General features: G+C 32.1%; 1 protein-coding gene across 2 annotated transcripts in view; it reads right to left on the bottom strand.

The window, feature by feature from the left end:
• Nucleotides 1-14,920, bottom strand: part of LOC110039148 (heat stress transcription factor A-2-like) — a 44,740-nt gene extending 29,820 nt beyond the window's left edge. Inside the window, exons 1-2 of one of the 2 annotated variants that reach the window (XM_020744108.1) lie at nt 14,650-14,920; nt 14,282-14,553 (exon numbers count right to left, since the gene is read on the bottom strand). In XM_020744108.1, the coding sequence (XP_020599767.1) occupies nt 14,282-14,553; nt 14,650-14,818 (441 nt within the window). In that variant the 5' untranslated portion in view covers nt 14,819-14,920. Of the gene's footprint in view, nt 1-14,281; nt 14,561-14,649 lie in introns of both variants that reach the window. The other variant, XM_020744109.1, reaches the window with a different exon arrangement.
• Nucleotides 14,921-16,689: the final 1,769 nt, after the last annotated feature.

Below are 16,689 nucleotides of genomic sequence, written 5' to 3'. Positions count from 1 at the left end.
CGAGACCAAACCAATCTCACATACTCAGTAGTTTAAATAAATGAGTCTAACACCACAAGCAATGTATTTATCCCGAAAGATGGACACACTGCTTACTGGTGAGCCCCGATTAAATAAACTAAAGAATATATGACATCCATTTAAGTTTGCAAAAAACCATTTTTTATGTTGACTGACAAATTCTCCTATTTAATACGAAAAATTAAATATGATTTATATTAATGTGGGTTCTTAAAAATTTTCTTTAAGGGCAAGCCTCTAAAGTTAATTACATATTAGATAATCAAAGTCACCTAAAAAAACTCTTGATAAAAATCAGGTGATATTGTCTTCAAGAATTCAAAGGGATAGAATTTTCAAAAGATCAGACAAAGAGGTGTGAACTAGGAATGACTCAAATTTGGAACATTTATTATGGAATCCAAAGGAAGAAGAACCAGGGGATGTCATGGATACTGAGGAGAACCTTAGTAACTTTCCAAACTGTCCTATGGTTCGGTTTCAATTCTGGAGAGAATTATTTAAATATTTTGTCCTGTCAATTTTATTAATTAGGGATTACATTTATGCGAGACGGTCGCATAAACAGCCTGGAAGATGTGAGGGTTTAGGTCATGACGAAAGAAAACCTCAAAATCCTAAAACGAGTTAGAACTTATATTGCATAGCATAATTGTGCAAAACCCTAGAGATGAGTTGAGAATTTATATTGCACTAGGCAGATGACTTTGAAATCCAATGTCCTGTTGTTTAATTCTAAGGAAAGATGTGATGTTGTAGATCCTCATAGTGTTGTAGAAGGTTGTCCACAAAGCAGGCTCTAGGCTCGTCGGCGAAATAACAGTACTAAAGTCTAAGGTTTAAAGGTTTAAATGACAGGTTTAATGTTCAATCAGGGGGGTTAAAATTGATTAGAACGACACCGGTTACGATCTCATGGTTCCTTCATTTCGGTATTACTATTTTCTTTGGAGTTTATTTAGCTTAAATGAGTTCTGAAACCCATTTAAACCGGGGAGACCTCATTAACAACCATGGGCTACCTCCTCCAAGGAACTCTCGTAAATTCAAAAGAATGTTTTATGTTTAATGAAATTTCAAATGATTTATGATTACCTTTAAAACAATTTGTTTTAGATTTTTGAAAATGTTGATTAATTTTTTAAAATGGTTTTAGTTTTTGCAAATAAAGGTGCATAACCAAGCAGTTATAATATTTTGCAACAAATGTAAATTGCAGAAAGTAAAATAACAGAAATTAAATAACACTATAAAAGCGTGCTTGTTATCTTCTTGGCATTCACGCTAAAAGATTAGCTTTTGCAACGTATATATAATTTTGCAGAAACAAAAATAAATTGCAAGTGTAGATGAAGGTGTATCTAACAGACCCCAAACTATGACTTATTGAGTCCTGAAAGATGTTAGTGGAAGATTTTATAACAAAATATAGCAAGTTTAATTTGTCCTTCAGAATATCTGAGATTCAGAATATCCAAGAGATTCCAAAGTGTTCGAGGAATGATCCTGAACCACTTTAAAGATCTCTTGAAACATTTCGAGTTCATTTTGAAATTATCATATTGTTCCATTAATCATCCAAGTTAAGTTGGAATTACCCCGTTACTCGGTGAACTTTGACATTTTCATCATTCTAAGGACAGGGTATCCAATTAATCAATTAATATTTCATTTAAGAGTTATGTAGATGAATTCCCATAAGGAAAGTTTAAGTCATTAAAGATTTTTACCCACCACAAAAATTGGGCTCGTAGTGTTTAAAGGTGTTTATCATCAATCATGTTACCTTATCTAAATCTCATCAAATAAGTTTAAATATTGAGCCTAGATCACTACTAAGCCCTTAACAATCTCAGTGGGAGAAAATGCAATTATTAAAATTTAATTTTTTGTGATACATGTCCTTATTAAAATGTCATATTATCATCAACTGTGGGCTTAAAATAAGTGAACTATCATCCCCCTAGCCTAAGTCCATCACTTCAAAATCATTTGATTTTGATTAACTTCCAAATTTTGATAATTTAGAAAATTATAATTTTACTTTTATCATGGAAAGGTGGCAAATTAATTTCTACCTTTCAACCCTCTATGTTTAAATCATCCAAAAGTCCTCATTAAGATTAAAATTACTCATTTTTCCGTTTGATTGATCCAAAATTTTGATCAATTCATAAGAATCTAAAATGATCATTTTGCCCTTGGGACTCTTCATTTATAACTCATTAAGCATAATCCAAATGACTTTGAAAATTTTAAAGTACCCTGTCAATGGGGCAATTAAAACATCAGAGGAGAAAATGTATTTTTTCAAATTTTAATTTAATTATATAATTATCTTAACTTAAAAAATAAGATTTTCAACATTAATTTATTTAATTAATCAAAATAAATATTTTATTTATGGGAAAAATATTAGAGGTTCACCTAGGTCAGAGAAACATTTAAGCAAAATTCTATGATTTTTTAAATTAAATTTTAATTTAATTTTACAAATATTTATTGATTTTTAGTGATTTAATTCAACCGAAAATATGTTTTAATTACAAAAAAAATTATTTTTTATATTTTTATTAAGCCTCTCTGAGTCTAGAAAACTCAGAAGAATAAATTTTATATTTTTGTGATTTCTTAATTTATTTATAATAATTATTTTAATGGGAAAAATAAGAAAAATATATTTTAGGCCTTTAAAACGTTATTTTTAACTTAAAAAGATTGGGAAAAGAATTTTAATGAGTCTCAAGTGATCAGGAAACCACTAGGCAAACTTTGAAACATTTTTTTTTTTATTTTTGAAATTTTTAATTATTTTCAATTTAAAATATAGTTAAAACATTGAAGTATTCACTCCAAAATAATTTTTATTTTTTCCAAGTGCCCCTGATCACAAGAAACCCATAAAAACACTTTTCATAATTTCCTAAGTGTATTTAATTTAATATAATTACTTTCGTACAAAAATATAATTTTTCTGATAAAATCAACTTTAGTGCTCAAACTTAATCAATTAAATTTCAAATTTTTACAGTTAGTCAACATGAATTCTCTACACAATATGTAATTGATTTTATTATTTTTTTATTAATTATTAATTTAAATAAATTAATATAAGATAAAAACATTTAATTAAATATAGAAATGCACAAAAAATATTCAAACAATCATGGTATTTTTTCTAAGCTCCTCTGACCTAAGCTCCTCTGACCACAAGATCCTCTGACCACAAGAAACCTACTAAAATTCATCTCATAATTTTCCAAGTGATATTTCAATTTATATAATTATATTAAGCCAAAGTAGCCTTCCAAGCTTGAAAATTAGGGTTACAAACATAGGGATGCTCTCTGCCATTGAAAAAATCAGAGAACATCTCCTACGTCCTGGAAAACAAATCCTAAAAATCTCAAGCTTTGGTGAGTAATATTTAATCACAATAAATTAAAACACCACAGAGAGTATTTAATTAATTAAAAATCAGAGAGTCAACAAATAATTTTTTATTTTTGGTACAGATTATTCTCCTCTGTTCACTGAGCAAGAGAGTATTTTTATTTTATTTTTTATGATTTTTCTATGCAAAGTTATGGATTTTCTAAAATATGGAATTTAATTAAATAAAAAAATCCCTAATTTCCTACTTATCCACGCGGCGCCACGCCATCCTCGTTCGCTCCAAAGCCTCCACATAGCGCTCCGCCATTCGACGTCACTAGACATCTCAGCGCCTCGTCAGCCCGCGGTCTTGTTCCATCTATCTGTCCGGCACAATCCAAAACGTCCATTTGATACACGCAGAAATGGACGACATCCATTCATCGTCCCCAATCTTCCTAACCCGAGAGCCTTTAAACTTCAAACCATAATATCTTTCTCGATACTCAACTAAATCACATGTGGTTTGTTCCTACACTTTCATCTACTCAAGACGAATACATACATATGGTTACAATGCTATAAAATACAATTTATACGCATGGAGAATCAAATTAAGCTCAATTTAGGGTGAGAGCTCAATACCTTTGTCTGAGAAGGGTGGCCTCAATTAGATGGTTGGAGAAGCTTCAGTGGAGTCCATAGAACATTCAAATGAGTTCTTGGGCTGTGGTGAATTTTTTTATTATGATTTCGACCAAAGTCGATTTTAGGTGTTGGTCTAAAGCTAGGTTAGAGGCTCTCTGTGATGGGCTTTTGTGGGGGATCAAATCCTCTCACTCTGGAATGCTATGTTCAGAATTAATTGGACTTTGGTAGACTGTGGAGGGGTGGGGAATTATGTTTTGGTTTTGGTAAGGAATTGGCCTAAGAAATTAACTTAAGGCAGTGGATTTGGATGACTGAAAATAGTGAGCTTTCACTCAGGGAGGTTTGGAGAAGCTCTGGTGAGATTTTGGCAGAGTTTCCCCTAGGTTTCAGGCACTCTCTCCTTTGATCGCGAAAAGCTCAATTTATAGTCATGGCCACTAGGCTGAGCTCAGGAGGGGCTGGTGGGTGCAATGGAGAGGTGAGGTGGAAGGTTGATTGACACAAGTGACCAATCAAGGCTTGACACATTGGCTAGGTTCAATTTGAGGTATGGTGGCCCTCAGTTTGGCTCCTCTGAGGACTAGGGTGGTTGGTCTGGCCTGAGCTAGTGGTTAGGTAGTCAGGGGAGCCACTGAGCAGTCTTAATGGTAATTAATTGGATTGGTGATAGGTTTTAACAATGATCTCCTTGGCTTAGTCTTTTTAGGAAACAAATCCCTTAATTTAGGGAACCTTTGATCCATGGATCATATAGGGTGGGCTAGATGTGTCTAGTCTGGTCACTAGAGTCTACTTGGTGTCTCTAGTGGTCTTAGGTTGACCAAGTTGGCTAGATTTGATTATATTTGGGTCATGGGTCAATTTTGGGTTCAAATTGAGGATCAAGATGATGTAGATGACTGCCACAAGGAGTTTAGAAAAGGTTTGGAGTGATTTTGAATTTATTTGGAGGTTCAAATTGAAGGATTTTAGCTCATGATCAATTTTGGGGTGTTGGGTTAGACTTCGGTTTGAGTTGGGCTAGAGTTTGGCTATGGCCCAATTGATGGTTCAATTTAATTTGGGTGACTGTCATTAAGAGTTTTGGATATCAATTGGGTGGAATTTCAGGGTTATGGAGTTCGATTTGGTGGAATTTGTGGACATGACTAATTTGGGGCAAAATTAGGGGTTTTGGTCTATGTTGATTTTGAGTGAAATTGAAGTTTGACCAAAGCCAATTGAAAATTCAATTTGATGTGGAGAAGTGTTGTAATATGTTTATGATGCAAAATTGGGCAATTGGATAGATTTGAGGTTCAATTTGGAGAGATTTTTGCCTAGGGTGAAATTGGGGCTTTCTTATTTGGGTTAAAATTAGATTCAAATGTGCGTCAATAAGGCTTGAATTTGGCTTCAATCAAGCTTGGACATGATGAATTTGAGTTTAGAAGAATTTGAGTTTAGAATTGTAATTTGAGTTTAGAATTGTAATTGGGGAAAATTGGGATCAAATTGGTGGACATTGGTGGTGAATTGACGTAATTGGGCTTTTAAGTGCAATTTGAAGCTTTTGATCAAAATGGGTCAAATTAATCTCATTGAAGTGGTTAAAATTGATTTTAGAGACATTTGAAATGATTTTGAAGATTTTGGGACAATTTGGGTCATCAAGGGTATGTTGGTAATTTTGGCAAAATGAGGGGTATTTTGATAATTTTGAAAATTTTGGGGTGTTTTGGTCAATTTGGGTAGTTTCAAATTGTTTGATATGATTTTTAAACATGTTTGGGTATTTTAGGTAATTTTGAGAATTTTCATCAATTCTTGGGTTTCAATAGTAATTTGGTAAATTGGGTAGATTTGGGGGGAAAATGCTAAGTTGGGTATTTTTGTAAAATTGGCAAGTCAACACCCTACTTGAGCCATGGATCAATAGAATTCCCTAACTTGGGTCCTTCATGTACTGGTCTTAGCTAAAACCTAACCCAGGGCTAGTGGGTATAGAGGATCATCTACATGAGTCTCTTAAATTGGCAAAGGACCAAAGCTAAATAGGTTTGGGTCTAAGGTTGTGAGTAGAAGTGTAATGTGCAAGTGTGTGTGTGAAACAAGTAAGACCACACCACCAGAGGGTTAACCTTAAGGCCAAGTAATCCTATGGGGACTCCCCTTGAGCTTCCCCACATTGACCCCACATATTAAGTGCTAGAGGTTATGACCAATTTGTGGAACCTCAAGTTGAGCAAAGAAGAGTTTAAAATTTCTAATGGTGAAGGTTCATTTTTAGTCCTCTAAGAATAGTCAACAGAAAAGTTCAATGGCTAGACCCTAGGCTACCAAGGAGGAAACAATAAACCTCAACCAAAAGTGAGGTCAACACCTTAAACCTTGGAGTTACCACTACAACAAGGAGCTTGGAGCAGACTTTTCGGGCAGCATGATGAGGTCACAACTAATAAAAGAACATCTTCAAGAGAGCAAATGAGGTCTACTTCAACTAAACCTTTCCTTGTTTAAACAATGAGCCTTAGGATTGGGAGGTTGTCTGCCTAGTACGGCATAAATTCTAACATTATCCTTATGTTTTGCACAATCATGTTATACAATATAAGTCCTAAATCATTTAGGATTTTGGGATTGTCGTTTGGTATGACATTAACCGTCCTACTTCCAAGATTTTTACATGATCAGATATCATATACATATAAGCTCTAAGTAATAAGAATGGTAGGATGAAACATAAAATAATATGATCTTAAAAATTGAAACCAAACCATAGGATAGTTTGGGAAGGTCATAGATGTTCTCCTCGAGATTTGTGACATCCCCTGCTTCTCGTTTCTTTAGATTCCTAAAATAATATCCTTTTTGATCTACTCTCATTTGTTTTTTTCTATGTTCAGCCATGAAAACTAAACTTTGAAATTTTGAAGACAAATATCTAAGATTATTATCGAGAGTTTTCTTAAGTGATTTCGGTCGCTTATGATGTAATTAATTATAAAAGCTTGCCTCTGTAGGGAACTAAATAACTCAGGTAATATAAACCCTATCTTATTCTTATATTGGATAGGGGAACTTTTTAGCCAAGACATAAGAAGATTCCCAGACCAAACGAATTTCATAAATTCTTTAATTTACGTAATCGAGCCCCACCAACAAGAAATGTATCTATTCCTTGAGATAGGTGTCTTATTTATGGTGTGGTGTTAGGTTATCTAAGCTATTAATTATGTGAGATATCTTTGTCTCAGTTTCAAAAATCAAAATATTATTGAAAAAAACAAAATTATATGTATATTAAATTAAAATCATTTTCAAAATTAAATTGAACTAATCTACGGTCGACATTTTCTTAAATATTTATTTTTCCATCTTTATAAACAGAATTGCATATGTTTTGATGCTAAGTTAAATTTTGTATGATAAATAAGTTAACAACATTTATCCCTATTTTGATCAATTTATAGAATATGTGGAATGAAATATATATGAGCATTGCACATCTGTTTTTTAAGAATTATTTATGGAATTTCACTACATATGCATCCACTAATTTTACTTAGGCGATTTGCTTGCTACTATCTCCTCTTCAATGTAGAGTAATATTTTAGAGGGAGAATGTTGAACATTGCTTCCTTTTTTAGTTTTTCTAAAACTTTTATAAATGGAATTACATATATTTTTTGTACATTTGATATTTGCTAGATAGATAAATTAGCAGTATACTTACCTGTTATGATCAATCAATAGAAACAATGAAATGAAATATATATGAGCATTGTTCATCTGCTTATTTTTGTTCTTTTTGTTTATTTTCTTTTCATGGCTATATATGAGTATTGTTTTATAGCTTATCTAAAAAATTTTGTTGGTCAAATTGTTTGGTCTTGCCTCCTTCTCAAGATAAAGTAACCTTTTGGGAGGAATATGTTGAGCATTGTTTTTTTTTTATTTTTTTGAGAATTTTATAAATATAATTGCATATGTTTTTTTGCACTGTTAAAACTTGTGTGATGGATTAGTTAGCAGCATCTTTTAATGTTCAGATCAATCAGTACAAAAAATGAAATGAAATATAAATGAGTATTGTTCAGCTGAGCAAGCATAATTTTCTTTATTATATTTTTTTTCCATTGATACACAAGCACTTGTTTTCAGTTTCTTTGAGAAATTTTGTTGGTTGAATTGATTGTTCTTACCTCCTCATTAGTGTAAAATAACATTTTGGGGAGACAATGTTGAGTAATGCTTATTTCTTTAATTTTACTTAGGCTTTTATAAATATAAATGCAAATGTTTTGTTGCAATTTTGAAGATTGTGATAGAAAAATTAGCAGCATATTTTATTGTTTTTATCAATCAGTAGAAGCAATGAAATAAAATATATGTGAGCATTATTCAAATGTGTGAGCAGAATTTCTTTTAACTATCTTTTTCCTTGGCTACATAAGCACTAGTTTCTTTGAAAACTTTTGTTGGTCGAATTAATTGCACTTACCTTCTCCTCATTATACAATAACGTTTCAGGGAGAAAATGTTGAGACTTGCTTCTCTTCTTTTAATTCTACTGAGGCTTTTAGAAATAGAATTGCATAAGCATTAGTGTAAAGATGAATTTTACAATATAGATAAGTTAACAACATCTTTATTAATCTTGATCAAGCCGTAGAAGCTATGAAATAAAAATATGAGCATCATTAATCTTTTTATTTCGAAATTTAGTTTTATTTATTTTATTTTCATGGTTGTATGTGCACTGCTTATGTTTTTCTGAAAATTTTTGTTGGTCAAATTGCTTGCTCTTCCCCCTCAATATAGAGTAGCATTTTAGGGTAAGAATTTTGATCACTATTTTCTTTTATTTTTTAGTTCTGCCGAGACTTTTAAAAATGAAATTTTTTAGATTCATTGAGATAAGTTGGTAGTCTCTTCAAGCCATGGAATGAAATATAATTGAGCATTTTTAATTCTATTTCTTTCATAATTTATATGTATTTATCATGCATATGCATTCATTGAGGTTATATGTCGGATATCAATAAGGAGACATTATTCAAATGTTATTTAGAGCGATGATGGAAAATAACTATCAAATGGCTCACGAACACCAATTGTCAATTTTAAATTGATGAGGTTATTTTCTCATAGATACTAACTGTCGCTAGAGAACACGTTCAAGTGCTTGTTTGATTTGGGAAAATGATGATTATGAATGGAATCTTATCTGGTTAAGTGGTCTCACTAAGCTCTAATTATTACCCCGATGACCCGATTTGGCCAGCGCGATAGAAAAAAAAACTAGTTATCAATATCTTATCTAGCATCTAATATGAGGGTTTACATTAGAATGTGCATATGCAAAACAAGTATACAAAAATTTATAAATGATACGGATGAGCAATGCTTATATATATTTAATTACATAGCTTCTACTGGTTGACCAACAAAGCATATGTAATTTCATTTCTAAAAGTCTTAGCGTAGCTATAAAAAGAAACAGTGCTCAACATTTTTCCCCAAATATTACTCTACACTGATGAGTACGGAAGAATAAGCAATTCAAAAAAAAAATTTCTCAGAGAAACTGTAAAGCAATGCTTATATATTTATCCATGTTGAGATATATTGAGGCGGAGTAGATGTTGTTAACCTATCGAAAATGAATCTCGAGATTTAAATGACCTTTTAACTTTGGATATTTTGTGGACCTTTTGGATGCTTGGTTTCCATTTACGGTGATGCTTTCGGAGTAAGATTTGTTGGGCACGTTGCATATTTCTTGTGAAATGTTAAGATTTGTTGGGCACGCTGCATATTTCTTGTGAAATGTATAGTAGAGTAATGATGGAAGAAACATAACAAAAGGTTCAGTAAATTATTAATTATGAAAAAATGCAAATTTGACACATATACTACTTGTCTTTATGCTTGGAGAACACAATTAGTGATACTCAATGAAGCTATTTTTGATATCTATGAATTGATTCTGAGCTCTACTTTTACTTCTTATTTGTCATATTTTTGTTTTAGGCTCATGTGTTGTTATTTTACATGTTAAATTATGTTGATATATTTCTTATTTTCTTACTTAGACATCAGAAGGGTAAGCAAAAAGAAGGTGGGATATCCACTATTTGAGATAAGGAGACAGATAATTTTCTGTGATTTATGTTTAAGAGAGATATAAAAGAGCAATAGATCAACCGCACATTTCAATAAAGAAGATTGGCAAAATATAACAATACACTTTTAAGAAAGAACTAGTAGACTATGCAACAAAACTCGACTGGAAAACAAAATGTGAAAAACTTAAGGACTGGAAATTAAGGAAGGAGCTAAAGAGAGGGGCCACTAGTTTAAGATGAGACTCAATTAGAAAACAATTGATACACCTAAGGAGTAGTGGCAAGAGAAAATTTCAGTAAGTAGAACATCATACATTAAATATTGCTTTATTTAAAATTCTGATTCTTAGAAATCAAGATTATCAATTGTAGGTTTTACTGAATACATAAAAAAATTGACTTGTTGGCTTTGACTCGGAGCTCGAGGAGAAGGTAGATACTATGTTTCTCGGTGTTACAACAATAGGGGTCAACGTCTAGGCTACAACAGAAGAGCCAACCCCTAATTTAGATGAGCCTGAATGTGCTCGTTCCAATGAGGTCTACAAGGAACACCTAAATGAAAAAGATCAAGGGGAGTTTAGTCACTCCAAGCAACTTGAACCCTCGACACAAAAAAAGAATAAGAAAATAAAAATTGGGGTAGCTCATTTATCTCAGTCGATAACAAAGTTGGTGAGAAGTTGCACCAATATTACTTCAAGTGCCCTCACTTCGCTCCATGCATGCCCAACAATTACAGATGTTTTCAAGCTACTCGACTCAATCCTAGAAATTTTGATGACATGCTTCTCTACATACTTACCGTAAAACTTCTAGATGATAGAAACAAGTGAGAGGTCGTCTTCAAGTTGCTCCCTGAATGAAGGATTCCTTACCTCCATTATATTTTAGTGAGTCAGACTAGTTAGATGATGTGCACATTTTTTTTTAACTCATTGCTACTATAGCAGAGTAACTATTTATGGTATTTGACATTTATATTATAAACTATGGCATGTGGGTACTATTTCAGACATTTCATTATTTGTGTATTTCCAAAGTTAAACTACTTGCGCGTAGGTTAAGCTTTTACTTGCATTGACAATAAAATATTTTTTGAAATAAGCTTAACATTATTCTTTTAAACAAATAGAATAGCAAAAAAAAAAAAAAGATCACAGAGATAGTTGAGCAAGTGACAATCATTATCAATATAATTTGTCTGATTCATGAGTACTGTCAGAGACATTTGTAAGACACATTGTGTCTCATCATCATTAGTGGGTGACAAATAATTTGGTGAACAAATGGAAGCTCATCCATGTTGGATTTATAGTATGTTCTGGAAGTCAAAAGCTATTTTATGTGATTTATTAGATGAATAGCAATTCTAATATAATTTGCATGGATCTTTGTGATTTGCATCTTAAGAAGTCTTAATTATCACACTCTTTATTATGCCACACAATGAGTTCATTTATGTTGCTTCTGAGTGATTCCAAAACTCTACAGAGATGATCAACAGGCATTTCCACGTTGGGGTTAACTCTTTGGTTTAAAATGATTACGAACATCGTGAAATCATTAGACCCATCTTTTGCTCAAAACATCTCATAAAATTTCTAGCGTTCTGAGGAATATGTCATTTTTTTAGGTATTGATCTTACTCTTTATTCGTACTTTAATAAATTAAAGAAAATTTATAAATAGCTTATATTTTCTCATTTTTTTATAATAAAAACTGCATCGAAGCAATTGATGGAACGCATGTTGACGCACGCGTGAGGAATGAGAAAAAGATTACCTATATCGGTAGTTGTTGAGTTGCTACATAGAATATTAGCAGTATGTGATTTCAACATGTATTTTTCATTCGTGATGGCTAGTTAGAAGGGAGTGCACACTATACAAAAATATTTAAACTTGCAACCCAGTGTCCTAAATACAAATTTCTCATGCCTTCGTAAGGTTGGTGCATTTAACTAATCCATCACTACTATATTTCCATTTGAACCAATCCACTAATGTTTTCATTCTTGTCGATTATGGATATCCACTGTAATGGAACTTTTTGAAGCCACTTTCCAACACGAGAAATCACCCCCTTTACTTTGAGAACAATAGCCAAGTGATTAGAAGGAGAAATGAGCTCTTCAACAAAATACACTAATCAATAAGAAGTGTCATCAAACGAACATTTGGTGTATAAAAGAAGAAGTGGGTCATACTCCGCGATATATCTATATATAGTTTAAAAAAATAGGTGAAAATAGTTGTTGCGACGACTTCGCTCCCTAATTTTATATAAAGGCACCCATCTCAAGATGATTATCGATTTCAGGGTCTTAGATGATGATCATACCTACATGATCGAGGAAGCTAACCAACATCAAACAGAACCTTCAATGCAAGAAGAGGAATGCAGGACGAATGAGAACAGCACTTCTAAGAGAGATTGCATCGAGAAATTTTGTAGTTGAGAGAGGAGATTACTAATGATTTGGTGAATGCAACGACCTTACATATGTAGCATCACCTAATTATTACTAGTTGATGATTTATATTTCATTTTTATGTTTTTTCTCTAAATGTATTTTATTAAAATATATTAAGCAACCTATGTTGTATCATTCTTTTTTGCTCACCAATAAACTTTAATTCTTAATTTTAAGGTTGTTTATGTTTTTTTAGAATTTCTTGAATGTTATTTCAACTTAATTTTTTAATTAGAATAACATTGTATTATATAAACAGAAAATATGAGTTCAAGATCATCAAACACTTGAAAAGTTTCACTCTGTTATTGTGGCAATAGGTGTGTTCAGTACCAGTCTAAGAGGGAAGGCAGCTACGGGAGAAGATTTTATTCTTATCCTAAAAACATGACTTCTGGATATTTCGACTACTTCCGTTGTGTTGATGACATTGATGAGATACCTCCAGATCGTGATAAGTAGAAGAGAGATGCGAAGATGTAAAAGAGATTGTTCTAGGCATGTTCTCGAACACTTGATCATCAGGATTTCAAGGCAATCATCATTCTAGGCATGTTAATTACTGTTATTGTCCTCACTATTGTAGTCATTTATTTCAAATATTTAATTTTTTTATGTATTAGAGTTTTTTGGATTAGGCTGTTAGTTTTTAAGCAATATAACCTTTTTCTGCTATTTAGTTATAATATTCTGAAAACTGCATTTATTTCAATTTATTATATAACTATGGGCAAAACAGACTTTTTCATCATAATAGCAGCAGCACAAGAGATCTATCAAACAAACGTCTGCTTCTTCAACAGTAGTTTTCTGACAGCTCATAAAAATATGTTTCTTCAGAAGCAGCTTATTGAAAAAGTAGCAGCCACCTCAAACATATCCTTACGCTAATAGATCACCTACATTTTAGTCTTTCATCAAATATCATTTCAGAAATGAATAGAAATGCCGTTGAGGAGGAAGTTGAAATGCCACCAAATATATGGATCATAGAGCAATTAACTCATGCATGTGAGGATTATAGTTGGTTCGGGAAGGTTTTGAGGATCGCAATTACTTGCAAATCACATGTGATAAGACTTTAAGATCAAAAAATCAGTTATATTTCAATGAACAACAACAATAACAACAAGGAAGGGGAAAAAAAATATATCACAGAGCTGATAAAAGAAATAATCAAACATAAGGAACAGTAACAATTCAAGCTTCTTTTGAAGAACTTAAAATATACCTACCATCCAGCACCCAAAAGAAATATATAGTAAACTAGTATCTCAAAAAGCTACATATTAATGCCACCTTTAAAACCGCAAAATTTTCAAGAACAATATCTGAGTACATAATTGTCCTTAATACTAAACTTTGAATTAAGAAATAAAATACCATCGTGGAATCAAAAGATAAAACGAGCCAAAACATATTATTAATCTTTAGGCGAGAAATATTATAAGCTCCAAGCTTACTGGTCATAAACTGTAATGCCAGTTCCTCACCTACCATCTATTTTGCGCTTAGTTTTACAATCTTTTATTTACAGGTCATAAACTTGTCACGCTTTTTGTCTAACAATCTAGGAGGACTAATAAAAACTAACCAGTGTCAATTACGCAGAGAAATAAAAAACAAATGCAAGATGGAGAATCTTACATAAGTGTTCAGCTGTCGAATGAAGCTGGAGAAGTTGCTGTGCTTGAAGTATTTGGGCAGAAGTGTTGTTGAAAACTTGCCAGAATCCCATACGATAAGACTATTCTCAGCAGTGCTCCATGAAACCATAGTATCCGTCTCTGGATCCTCTACCATCTCAAATATCTTCACCAAGAACGGTGGAGGTCCCATATCGTTCAGCCCTGCAATAGGATGCGGCCGATCATCGGTTACCTCTGCTTCTTCTTTCACCATCACCAACTCATCCATGGCTAGCCACTTAAAAATGGATTCACGGTAAGGAGACAACTCTGGCAGATTATTAACGAGGATCGCAAAGCAATGATTGGGTATTATAGTGAAATTACCAATTTCTCGGAATGAAAAGGGGGGACATATCAGGCTTTTCATTGTCGCCATCAGAATGAAGATTGGTGGCCCGGCCACGAATCGACCAGTCAATAGTTTCGAGCGGTGATCGGTGAAGTTACGGTGGACTGAGACGTTTGTAATGGTGACCTGAAGATATTTTCCCATGGCTCTGTCAATCTTGAATTTCGCAAGTTACTTTTCGCGCATTAAATCCTCCATTTTTGGACGGTGGCTTCTAGAGCCTTCTGCGTTCTGGACCTCTACAGCTCACAAGGAGTGAAATCGGGAAAAAAGTAGGGTAAAGGTCGTTTTTTTTTTTTCTTTTTTTTGGGGTGGGGGATGATTGTCGAATCCAACTATTTGAAATTTTTTATATTATTTGTAAGGAATGTGGTGGACATCAAATATTAAATATTAATCGAATATATTTAAGCCGTAAAAAGGTTCTTAGCAATTTAACGGTAAAAATTTTGAAAGGGATGACATTGAGATGGCAAATAAAAAAGGTAAGACGTAAATAAGATATATCAGAAATTATTTATTTTTTTATTGTCCTTATTTATTTCTTTTTTTGAGAAAATATGAGGGTCACTCATAATTTTATTCAAAAGAAAAAAAAGAGTTACAAATGAGATTACAAATTATAACTCACACAACAATAAAAATTCAAAAAAAGATCAAAAAATAAAAATTTAATAACACATAGCAAAGCAAAAAAAGCAAGCAAAACCATAACATTACTTCAAATCGCAATCATCCCCAAGAAAAAGTCTACGAGGGACCAGAAGCCCTGCAAATAAAATAAAGAAGGATAATAGAAAAAAAAATAATCAAAATATAAAGAGAAAAATAATGAACACAAATAAAAGAAAGAGCAAAGTGGAATTAAATAATAAAACACCATATCTCAGAACTTACCTTCATTAAAGTATTAAAATTTCATTTTACAATAGTAAATATATAAGAATATTTTCAACACATTGTTGAATTTTAATAAAGACTGAAATTCATCATAGATCTAAAACAACCACAACATCTAGCTAAGATCAGGCAAAAGAATAATCAAGCACTAATCACAAAATCTAATAAAGATCAAACAATAAAACAAAATCAATATCAATCACAACATCTGTTAAGATCTGGCAGTAGAAGAAGAAACACGACAAAGGCCAACTCAAAACCAACAAACCAAGTATCAAAAGACAAGCAACAACCCAGAAAAATGAAAACAAACCATGCAGCTAACAAATAACCAAAACTCAAACAAAAAACTAGCAACACAGAATATAACAGAATGAATAAATCACTACAAAAGAAATAATAAATCTTTGATAAAAAAGGGAAACCCAAATCTACAATTGAAATAACAGAAAGCTCAAGGGACCATGCATCTAAAGAAAACCAAAAGTACTCCAGAAGATCAACAACCAGTAAGAAAATTAAAGTTTATAGAAGTGAAAAATATAAGCATAAATTAAATTTCTGAATTTCCATTTTTCAATCTTGCAAGAGATCAGCAACTAGACATGACAAATATTAGAATCAATATAAATGTGGTGACTCATAAAAATTCTAACGTTCCCCTCATACCAAATCACATAGACAACCACTTGCAAAGCTAAAAGATAAAAACACAGAAATTTTGTAAAACAAACTATTAGTCTGATGAATAACTTGAAGAATATTGGTAGGAGTATTAAGAGAATTACCATTATGTACACTCCTTTTGAGAATACGAGAATAAAGACGTTTAAAAAAATGATGATCATGAGATTCAAGATCATTCAAACATAAAATACAAGTAAGATTGATATGCATAAAGCTTAAAGATAGAACATCATAAGTGGTAAGTCTTTTAATAATAACTCCTAAGTATGTTATGATATTTTAAGGAAAAATCTTTAAACTAAACTAACTTAATCCAATTAACATGAGGGCATGAGACATTAAAAGAAAAACAAATTTCTGTATCAAAATAGGTAGCAACCTTATTCCAAGCACAAATAAGATCATTCAAAATATGAATTCTACTAATA

Source organism: Phalaenopsis equestris, unplaced genomic scaffold (assembly GCF_001263595.1).
Source record: "Phalaenopsis equestris unplaced genomic scaffold, ASM126359v1 Scaffold235555, whole genome shotgun sequence".
NCBI classification, from domain to species: domain Eukaryota; kingdom Viridiplantae; phylum Streptophyta; class Magnoliopsida; order Asparagales; family Orchidaceae; genus Phalaenopsis; species Phalaenopsis equestris.
The sequence above is the reverse complement of the archived record's forward strand: the minus strand, read 5'-3'. Positions and strand labels throughout refer to the sequence as shown.